The following is an 11,463-nucleotide window of genomic DNA, read 5'->3' as shown; positions in this document are numbered from 1 at the left end:
TGCTTACTGCAGAGGAGTTGGACTAGATGACCTTTGAGGTCCCTTCCAGCCCAAACATTCTATGATGGGCTAACACTAAAGGCACTGACTCAGGCTCATGCAGTGCTCTAGGTCTGGTGTAGCACAGGGATGGTACCAGTCTAGGAGAGCTGAGTGTTAGGGGCATATGCAAGAGTGGGACTCAGAACTGGACTGGGTGACACAGCAGGTTCCCCCAGAGCTTTCCCCCCAAACTCAGTTGCTGTGGGACCTCAAAAGAGAGGCAAAGGGAGCAGAAATGTCACATAGGGTGTCTTCTGAACCAACAGAGCAATACTGGAGAAGTCAGCTGGATAGATAAGGGCAACAAAGACAATTTCTTTTGATGGGAGCACATATTATTGTGTAAAATTAGACACAAGATACCATTTAAATTGGATTCCTGGCCTGAAAAGTGACTGTAAAAATAGTTTTACAGAGTTAGTATTAACTGCCTGTCGATGCCTTTCATAAGTAATGCTCCCATTGGCAAGGCAAAAGGCAGATTTTTCAGCTGGTCTTACATCCTCAGCCTTTCATTTCCTTTAATTGCTGGGAGGAAGGCTTCTGCAAGTCTCATGCACTGGGTTAATGAACTAATTGATTCATTCCCCAGTGTCCATTTGATCTCCTAGGCCCAGCTGAAGGGTGGAGGAACCCAAACTTCGTGTTCTCACTGAAGTGAACAGATATGTTCTGATTCAGAGCACATGGACTGTTAGGAGGAACTGTTCTTGTGCTGCCTCTTCTGGCTTCTCGAGATGCTTTGCTAACTGTAGCTTCCCTAATTTAGAGAGTTCAGCTCCACATGTGGCTTCTCAGACCTCACTTATAGCTTTTCAGGCCAAAAACCAGCCCTCATCATTGTTTTTTCCTCAGTTCCCACTTAACCCAAGATACACTGAGTCTCAAGCTGTGCTCCCTGCATCAGACAAAACAGTTCTTCCTCTGCTGGACGTAGACCCCTATTGAGGCTGATCACTGGCAGAGGAACACGTCCCTTTTGGTGACACTGCCAGTGTAAAGCCCCAATGGCCATGGCTTTTAGTGCTCCCCTTGAGATGATATCCCAGTCCTTAATCACCCTTACAGCTAAAACGCCCACTTTTACCCTGTCTAAACACCCAAAACCCAACCAGCTGCCCTATTTGGATGTGTTTTCCATTAAGCAAGGATTACCTCTCTCCCCAGGGCTTTGCCAGCAGCACAACTCTCTTGCCTGCCCTCCTCAGGGCTTGGGCCAGCCCATCGCCGTGACGGCGAGCTCCGACCCCACCAACTGCCCCCGCTGCCACCGCAGGGAGCACAGAGCATCCCCCAGGCTCCCTGCCCTGGACAGCACTGCCTCGCAGCAGGAGGGCGGAGCAGCCAGCGAGGAGGAGGAGGAGGAGGAGGAGGAGGAGGAAGGAGAGGGCAGCAGGGAGGATCAGGAGGCCTCAGCCCAGGAGGAGGAGGCGGAAGGCGGCGGGCGGCTGAAGCTCTGCGGGGCCGTGTGGCGAGAGGTGAGGGGCAAGCTCCGGGGCATCGTGGACAGCAAGTACTTCAACCGGGGGATCATGATCGCCATCCTGGTGAACACCATCAGTATGGGCATCGAGCACCACGAGCAGGTGAGGCCCCTGGGGGCACAGGCAGCTGCTGGGTCCTGCTGGGGGGTTACAGCCTCGCTGAGCAGTCAGGGGCAGAGACCGAGCGGTTCGGAGCCGGGGCCACAGCACAGATGGTCCCAGCGTGGCTTTGGAGGAAGCCTCGGGGCCTTGCAGGGTCTTTTCTTCCTTTATCCCTGCACTTTATTGCTTTCACTGTGTATTTTCCCCTCGGCTCCTTTCAGTCCCTCTCTTTTCCTCTTCCCTGCTTGCTCTTATCCTTCTGTTTTTCTCTTTCCATCTGCTTCGCGCTCCTTCACCCTCACCCGTCCCATCTTCCTCATCTCTCTCATTTCTCTCTTCATTAGCTTACTGAATCCTTAGTCTATTTGGTTAATTTAATGTGCCCTCTGGGGATGTCACAGGCACTGCACCAGCATCTCAGCTCACATCCATCAGCTCACAAGCCTTCCCAGCTTAATTAAGAGACGCCCGAGCACGAGTCTGTCTATAGAAAGAGGCCAGGAAAGGCACCACCTCCCATCTCCAGCTGTTTGGGGGGCTCAGATGGCCTGAGCCTTGCCTTTGCTGTGACAGCAAAAAGTGATAGATGGGTCACTCACAGCCAGCAGGTGTGGGCACAGGTTTGACTTTCACACCAAGAGTTTGCAGACAGCTCTGAGTCAGCAGTGCCCTTCATCCCAGTGACAGGCTCCTGAGATGGAGAAGGATTGTGTGTCCTCCTTTCATAGCTGGGAAGCAGAGGCTGTGTCTAGGATGTGCAGAGCTGGCTTCAGAGGGTTTTAAACATACCCAGGACCTTGCATGTGCCTTGCTGGCTGGCAGCTCTGCTGCACTGGGTGTAAGAGGAGTCCGTGCTATGCATCCATGCCTCTGATCTGTGCTGCCAGCCTGAACGTGGCCATAGTTTGCTCCACGTGTCTGCCCAGATCACAGAAATAAGAGATCACTCCAGTAATGAGGTGCTGACTGTATTGAAGGTCTGGAGCCAAGGTGAAGTCCAGTCCTGACCACAGTCTCATGTAGCAAAGAGACAGACACTGAGTCTGGTTCAAGGCACTCAGATTTGTCCTGTGCTCTATCAGGATGGAGATATCTTGAGACCCAGAGTATCTTATCCCTGCTTGAAGCAACGCAGTGTCTGAGCCAGTATTTGAAGCCCCAGATGTCTGGCTCCCACCCGTGTACCAGGCATTAAACTATTTTTTAAAGCCCAGCTAGTTTCTGATACATGCATGGGAAACCTTCCTTTGATCCCAGAATGCAAACCTGCAGTGGATGCTTCAGTACCAAAAAAATACTGGCAGGAGCTCCGGGGAGAGGGGAATGAAGAAGAGGCTGGAGGGGTTGACTCATGACAATAGATAAAAAAGAGCAATGCATTTATCACATAGCAGAGAGATGACTAAGGGTTGAAACCCAGGACAGTCTGAAAACTGCCCACTGATGTTTTAAAGATGTGAGCACTAAGCAGGGAGAGCCATTGTTCATTTTGGTTTATTGGAGAGAGTGTGAATTCAGAGTTTAGCAGAATATTTGAGCTGGAGGTAGAGAATTCACTCTCCTGTTCAGGCTATTGTGTTTGCAGACTGAAGCCCTTCCAGGCTGCCTCTGCTGTGTTTGTACAGCCCACAGCAGAGTGGGAGCTGCCTGCAGTCTTGAGGTGTCTTGTAGCAGGTTATTAATGACACATCCTTCAAGTTATGCTCTCACTTTTTATCCACAAGTAGCTGGGAAAAGCTCAGGACTATGTATGCTCTTGGAGAGAGATGTCAGCTGAACTGATCATAACTGATAAATGTGGTGTCACCTGTTTATTTAAAGTGTGTGTGTTGAATCCTGTTTCCCTGACACAAGAAGATTAAAAAGAAATAATATTCAGACCATACCATGAATTCCAGGTCTTTATCAGTCAGCAGTTAACTCAAAATCACCCAGGCATTTGCACTTCCATTTGCTCTCTTCCAGTTTTCCTCAAACCATGCTCTCAGCACATATCAGGCTGGTGCTCCATCCCCTATTTTTCTCTCCTTCTCCCAGAAACATGAATTTTCACAGAACAATATCCAGCAAAACATCTCTGATTTGCAGTGACACCATCCTGTGACTGAAGTAGCTTCTGTTGCTTCAGCTCATTCATCCCATGAATTGCTCCTGGCCCAGAGCTAATGCGCAAAGAGACTTCTCAAAGCTTTTATTTGCTGGTGCATGGGAGATCACAGCCCCAGCCACTCTCTGGGGACATATGTGGCTAGACAAGAGGACGTGTGGAGGTGTCACGTGTTTGAGCAGTCCTGGGAGCATCTTGTGGCACATCTGTCAGCTCCTGCTGCTCCACTGACTCAGGTGAGCTGTCCCAGTGACCACAGCACCCACCAACCACTAGGTTAAGGGGGGAGAGAGCTGCAGGAGCCAGGCTCAAGGTTCATGGTCAGAAACAGCACCCTGCGGGACAGAGCTCCTGTGTGAGCCTTGCCTTTGATTCCTGAACCTTGACCAACAGCAAGAAAAACATGAATTCAAATAATCTGTTTGTTCCAGTTCAGGGGTTTAATAGTCACAGTGTTTTCCTGCCAGGAGACTTAAGCGCAGCAGCTCAAACCACTTTACTCAGAACCAAATCCCCTCAGAATTTAGCTTAGCCATCCAGTCTCTTGTCCTGTCCTGTTTGTGTGGCCAAGGCAGCTTCCCATCTCCTTCTACATTTCTTGTGAGGGAAATAAACTCATTTTGGGAGAAACTGCAGTGGTATGAGTAATTTTTAATCCTTAAACTTATTGTGAGTTATCACCTGTAAATAGATAAGTTTATTCAGATCCATCAGTCTGCATTATACCATGTAATAGCCTCAGCATCAGGCCTTCAGATATTGCTGGGACTCTGTACGAGCCCAAATCCACCATTTCAAGCTTTGTCCTGCTTGAAATAATTTTGGCAGTTCTTCAGTTCTTCTTCTGCTCGGAAATGTCTATTTTTAAAATCCAGTGTAGAAAATCAAGATATTAGATGCTTGTGACTGTCCAGAAGGATCCTTTTAAGAGGCTTACTTTTTTTAGTGTTCACAGAGGATCTGGTGCTGTGCAGCTCTCTCCCTTATTCAGCACGAGGATGAAAGGCTGGTCCCAGCTGAACATCCCAGGCTGCCTTCCTCATCTATTTCTTGGATGCCCTGTTGGGCTCAAGCTTCTTTGCCATTAGTAGCCAATGAGACAATTGCTGAGTAATTTGGTTTATCTTCTCCAGTATCTACTTAAAGTCCCCTTTTGTACATCAGATCAATGCTTTATGAGGTCTGTCATGTGTGGATCAGGAGATGATCCCTTGTTTCCTAACTAGATCAGCCCTGTGGCTCAGCACCCTCATATCCTTTAGCCTGCATGATTTCCCTTTATATACCAGCATTTATTGCATCCACGAGTTCATATTTTTACAGTTATTGCTTCTCTTTTTACTATTTGCTGCTTGTCAGAAACATTCAGCAAATGTCCAAGCCAGCTCATCATGCTGACATTTAGTAAATGATGGAACAGTCTCCCTGGGGTCGTAGATGAAACCACGTTGTGAAACTAGGGCATAACAAAACATCCTGAAATCCCGCAGTCGTTGTTGAGTGGTGGCTGGAGCAAGAAAAAAACATATTTGATATGTTCCATGGCTGATATGTCTCTTCTGATTATTGTCAAGTGTCTTTGAAATGGTGAAAATGGACACACTGGAGAGAGCTCCCTGTGGAATATTTGTCTTCTTCTCAGAGGCAGTGGTTTGCAGGTATGGTTTGGTGGGGCTAGTCTGCAGAGATCACACCCATCACTCTCCAGTTTCTAGACAGTTGGCAATTTACTCCTGGTTAGGAGAAGCTCCTCCTGCAGTGCCTTCGTGGTGGTCTGCATATGCTTAACCCTTCCTGTAGTGCAGGAGTTTCTGGCTGCTGTCAGATAATGGACCAATTCCTTTTTCAGTCTCATCTGAGATAAGAATACCAACATTAGTAAGAAGCTGAAAAGGAGAAGAAAGCTGAGCAGCTGCCCTCTGTTGTCCCAGGTCTAGTTTCTGATGTCTGGGGAGGAGCCCTGAAGTCCTCCTGAATCTTCCACTTCTCTCTCAGGATTTGATCTGCACTGGTAGGGGTGAAGAGCTCAGTGCCATGAAGATGTCAGGTAGTTTCATGCATTTGGAAAGAGATCCATATTCAGAGTAGTGAAGCAGTCTGGTTAAAACAGTGGCTGTGGCCATGCTGTGCCCCTGGGATCTCTCTTTTCCTCACCTCAATCCTCAGCTCCCACAGTTTTGTTCATGTTTCTCTCCTGGTGTGGTGGGTAAATGAATCTACCCCAGCTTGGCAGTATGAGCAGACTTCTCTTGTGGAAAGATTTTTGGCGTTCCCTGGTTTTGCTTGGGCTAAAATACCCTTGAGTTCAGCTTTGGTTTTTGATTCCTCTCACTGCCTTTCTCTCTGCACCTCTTCTTCCTTTCCCTGCCCAGTCCTTCCTGCTCCTCTCTCTTGGAAAGCTGCTTTGGAAAGCTGGGGCTGATTGATGGCCCATTAGAAAAAGATTAGCAGGGGGAGACTTGACTAGAGAAACAGATGTCAGGAGGGAAGGAGAGGCAGGGGAGCAGGTGACCTTTTCCACAGGCAAGATGCAAGGATGGCTTTTCAAACATCAATTTCTCCCCACGACAGCACAAGAGAGACCGTGTGGACAGCAGAGAGGAGGATAATCCACCATCATAGCCTGTCATTTTTGTACATTGCTCATTCTCACTGATACAATCATTTGATTCAGGCTGAAACTGGCATCTCTGTTCAGCATATGGACCTGGCAAGGGTCATTACTGCCTGGCTTGCCATGAAGTGATCTTCATCTCTCTCTTCCTGTGTGCACTTGCTCCTTCTTCCTCTCTCTTTACTCTTATCTTCCCTCCTCTCCCCTCGTTTTCAGGAGGCTTTTGTTATTCAAATGTAATTATGGGTAGAAATTGAGCTATCTCCCCCTTTTCTTTTTATAATTTTAAAGCAGTAGACTATTTCAATAAAAAGCTGCAATGATGAGTGCAAGAAATTAGCAAAGGGAAGCCACAGATGTGAGGAGCAGTTTCCAGGCCATCTACTCCCCTGGGAGGATTGGGCCTCAGGTAGACACCATGATTTCCCTTCCTCTTGGGCACTAATACTGATATGTGAGAGAAATATTGGCTCTGACCTGCAGGGTATTCAATACCTCAACCTTTCCTCATCCTTGGTCACTGGTCACACCCTCACATCCAGCTGAGGATGGAATTTCTCCTTGGTCCTCCTTTTGCTCTTAATGTACTTATGGAAACATCTTTTATTGTCTTCTGTGGCAGTTGCCAGATTAAAGCTGGGCTTCAGCCTTTCTAACTTTTCCCTGCATATCCTCACAAAATCTTTGCAGTCTCCTTGACAGCTCATTTTTCAGCACCTGGGGATGACCTGCTCCTGCACCTTAAAGATTTCCCTCTTGAAGAACGTCCAGCCTGGTCTTCTCTGCCCTTCAGGACTGCCTCCCAAGGGACTTTGTCAACCAGTCTCCTAAACAGGCCAAAGCCTACCCTCTGGAAGTCCAAGGTGGCAGTTCTACTGACCTTACTTCTCCAAGAACTGGAAACTCTCACTAAGACCATCTCCAACCACCACATCACCCCCAAGTCCTCTGTTCACAAACAAGAGGTCCATCAGGGCACCTTCCCTGGTGGGCTCCCTCTCCAGCTGTGCCAGGAAATCATCTTCCACACCCTCCAGGAACCTCCTAGGCTGTTCCCTCCCTGCTGTATGGTACTTCCAGCAGACATCTGCTGTGCTGAATCCCCTGTGAGAATAAGTGGTAGTGATGTGAGACTTCTCCCAGCTCCTTGTAGAATGCTTCATCTGCTTCTTGATCCTGGCTGGGCAGTCTATAACAGCTGGTAGGGTAGAGAACTCTACTTGTGCTCCTGATCTCTTATCCAGTCATCCTGTGGCCCTGAAGTCTCTTTTGATTGTCCCCAGATTTCTCCTTGCAAGTCTGTTGCTGCCTACCTGAAAGGTCAATGATGGATAAGAGTCTGAGGGCCACACCAGGGTGGGAAGTTTCTCACCACATCTTTAGCAAGTGAGCAAAGTGAGTGGTTTCTCATCTAGAGAAGTGAGTCTGGTCTGTGTTTGGGGCTTTCTGTTCCCTTCAGAAGAGGGTCACCTGTGACAATGGCCCATCTTTCTTTCTTTTAGAAGCAGTGCTGGTGCAAGGTGTAGGCTGACTTGATCTTGACCATGCTCATCAGCTAGATGAATCATCATCCTCTGTATTATCAGGTTCTACTTGCAAGGCCCCATACCTGTTATGCAAGGACATCTGGGAAGGTGGGATTGCTGCTGAGGGGACGTGCCTGAATCCTTTATGTTGGGTATCTTGTCTGACTGTTGGGCCTGTCTCAGGGATGTGGTTCCAGTCATCTGAGCAGCCTGACCCAGCTGGAGATGTCCCTGTTTATTGCAGGGGGGTTGGACTAGATGGCCTTTAGAGGTCCCTTCCAACCCAACTGCCCTGTCAATGCCCATGCCTCAACAACCTCTCCCATGAGAGCTGCCAGCTCCTAATGTGTCTCTCTGCTCTGCTGCTGTTTCCCTACCAGCAGAGAACCTCAGGAAACCCCTGTAGACAGTGACCTGCTGTAGGCTGAGCTCACTCTGGAGCAGCTCCCCTTGGCTTTTATGTGATGCTTAGAAAAGTGGCCTGGTGGCCAGGCACAGGAATCCTCAGCCACCTTTTCAGCAGGGGTGTCCAAACAGTGGAGTTCTACTGCCTGCTGCCAGAAGGGCTGGGTCAGACTCACCTTGAAGGCTTGGAGCTGGGGCTCAGTGGCACAGGAGGTTGAAGATCAAATACGTGACCTTGTCTGAGGTGTGACATACCTGCCACAAGGCAAATGTGGAAATTAGCCTTGAAGAAGTGCCTTGGAGCTGCTGTGCCTGCTTGTCCTTCCACTTGGGAAGGTGACATACCTTTGTCTGGAGCAGGTCCCCACCAGCTGCTTGCTTGGGAAGGGGATGTCCAGGAGCATGCTACAGCTAGGTGAGCTGCCTAGCAGTCTCCTGCAGTCTGAAGACCATGGGTTGTCTAGCCTGATCCCAAGATACAACCTGTTACACTGGGAGGAAGTTTTTCTCTCACTTTGGGAGCATTTTGTAGCTTCCCATTGTCATGGTGGTCTCCAGGGGTGAGCCACCAACTCTTGCTGTTTGACCTGGTACAGTCCCAGTCCCTGGGTGAGAGCTGCTTTGAGCAGATGTGTTCATCCCAAATTCAGTGTAGGGAGTGCCTTCATTCCACAGGATGGCACCATCCAGGCATCCCTCCTCAATGACACCAGCCTCTTTCTCCCTCTGAGGCAATGTTTCATCATTCCTGAGGAAATGGCCTAGACCCTTTCCTGACCTTGTCAGAGAAGTTTCCAAGGCCACACACACTGCAGAAAAAGTCATTAACTCAGAAAACAAAAGGAGGGGTAATTCAATTTGCTCAGACTTGTTCCACTGATGGAGTCATTAAAACACTTTCTTTCATATGCACAAACACATCGGTCTCTGCTGGGCGAGGCTGTACCACAGGGGCTGGAAGAGGTGGCAGAGATTCAACAGAAAAAAAGCCTGAGCCAGGGTCAGATTGCCCTTTTTCCTTTCCCTTTTCCCCTTTTTTTCCCTTTTTCCCTTTCCATCAGCTTGTGTCCCACCTGTAGGTCTTTACCTTGTGCATCTACCCCTCCCCTTTTGCTGTGTGTTTTTCTTTTCTCCTCACCCTGTCCTGTTCCGCCTGTCCCTCACAGGTAGGTGTTAGTAGTGTTCTCCTCCTTGAGGTTGTCTTGTCCAGTCTGATATTCACTTGGGTAACTCCTGAAACCACTCTAAGGATAGTGGCATGAGAAAAACTGCTGGCACAAGACCAGAAAACTAATGCATGCCAAGGATTTGCTGGGGAATCAGGGAGAGAAAAATGGGGAAGGGAAAAAAAAAGAGGCAAAGAGCAGAGAAGTGCAGTGAGGTGTAGGAAAGATGAGGAACTGTTTTGTATCATTGAAACACCTTCAGAATTGCAGGAAAAAAATGGAAGAGCTACCAGTGGAAACCTCAGAAGAAGAAATCCCTGAGGAAAGAGGTTGACCACAGGTCAGCCACTTTTGCTCTGCTTCAAAAAATACTCAAGTTCTTCACACAGAGTAAAGAAGCTTTTAGCTTCTGGAGGAGCAGGGTATGGAGTGGCCGTCCCCTGCGAATGGTGCCACTTTATTTCTCATCATTTCAAGGCTCTTTTGGTTCTGACTCTCTGAATTTGTCTTCTCTCCAGCCAGAGGAACTGACCAACATCTTGGAGATCAGCAACGTCGTGTTTACAAGCATGTTTGCCCTGGAGATGATCCTGAAACTTGCTGCTTTTGGTCTCTTTGATTACCTCCGCAACCCCTACAACATCTTTGACAGCATCATTGTCATCATCAGGTGACAGGGGCCCTGGGGATCAGCTGAAACACACAGTGAAAAGAATACCACAGGGCATCCACCTCTGCATGTGCCTTTTCAAAAAGGATTTAGCAGCTCTCCTAGGAGGAGCTGAGCTTGATGCACAAGGTCTGGGAGACCAAGGTGTCTTTTCCCAACACTCGGTGACCCTTGGCAAACCCCACAGCAGTTCTGCCTCTCAGTTGTCTCCTCTGTAGAACTTGCAATGGCCTTGCAAGGCCACAACAAGCCTTAGCTGTGAAATGTTTTAAAAATGCACAAATTAAGGATGCTGCAGAGGTTTAATGCACGACAGAAGAGGTTGTCTTGCTGGAATTTAATACTCCTTCCCTTATATTTACAACATGCAGTGCCATGGTCACGTTCTCAAGTGAGAAACAGCTTTCTACACATATTTATGAGCCCATGGTATATATTTCTATTTACATCTTGCTCAAACAGGAAGCTCTCTGTTGCTCAGAGACCTTCTCTCTGACCCCTTTAGAACCGCTGCCGACGTGGAGGTGAAAACTTTGAGTTTATGGTTATTCCTCTCTCTCATCTCTTTGTCCACTTGTTTTTCCCTTTGTCCATCATGCTCCCCGTACCCCTCTGGGCCATAGCATCTGGGAGATCATCGGGCAGGCGGATGGGGGCCTCTCTGTGCTGAGGACTTTCAGGCTGCTGCGGGTGCTGAAGCTGGTGCGCTTCATGCCCGCGCTGCGCCGCCAGCTCGTGGTGCTGATGAAGACTATGGACAACGTGGCCACCTTCTGCATGCTCCTCATGCTCTTCATCTTCATCTTCAGGTGAGGAAGCAGTGCTTTTTGCACAGCTGGTGTGGGCAGCAGTGTCAGAGCATGGCTGCACCACTTGTCTTGCCCATTGCTCTAGGCACAGATGTTTATTTGCTTGTAGGACTGAGGTTGCTGCTGCCCTAAATTGGGTTGGCAGCTGAAGATTTGGCCTAGACAGGGTGGAGAAGTTCTGCCACCAATAACACATGTTAAGCACAATGTCCCATTGCAGGATAGGTGACCTCTCTTGGTAATCAGCACTGGCTGCAGGAAGAGTTCAGGCTGGAGGCTGCTCTGGCAGAAAGGCAGCAGGAAGGAACCAGGAAAGTTCTGTCAGTGCATCCTGTGGAGCCTGTGGTTGAGAGATGGAGAGAAATGAAAGAGAACAAGAACAACAGAGAGAGCAGATCAATTTGGGGTGATAATGTGAGCTCTGAGGCAGTGCAGATGGAAAGCAAATCTTTTTGCGAGCTCAAGGGATTCAATACACAGCTCCTTCCTCATGGATAGGTCCCAGTGGTCTGGCTGTGCTGTTCTGTCCCTCGCTCCT

At 48.7% G+C, this 11,463-nt stretch overlaps 1 protein-coding gene across 1 annotated transcript in view; it reads left to right on the top strand.

Moving 5' to 3' along the window:
• Window positions 1–1,463: 1,463 nt before the first annotated feature.
• The window catches only part of LOC103777924 (voltage-dependent T-type calcium channel subunit alpha-1I-like), a gene marked incomplete at its 5' end in the record, with an annotated part of 37,807 nt that continues 27,807 nt past the window's right edge, over window positions 1,464–11,463 (top strand). The window contains 3 exons of the mRNA XM_008945488.1: window positions 1,464–1,628; window positions 9,965–10,116; window positions 10,740–10,925. Coding sequence (XP_008943736.1) covers window positions 1,464–1,628; window positions 9,965–10,116; window positions 10,740–10,925 — 503 coding nt within the window. The remainder of the gene's footprint in view (window positions 1,629–9,964; window positions 10,117–10,739; window positions 10,926–11,463) is intronic.

Source organism: Merops nubicus, unplaced genomic scaffold (assembly GCF_000691845.1).
Source record: "Merops nubicus isolate BGI_N331 unplaced genomic scaffold, ASM69184v1 scaffold2998, whole genome shotgun sequence".
Lineage (NCBI taxonomy): Eukaryota > Metazoa > Chordata > Aves > Coraciiformes > Meropidae > Merops > Merops nubicus.
The sequence above is the reverse complement of the archived record's forward strand: the minus strand, read 5'-3'. Positions and strand labels throughout refer to the sequence as shown.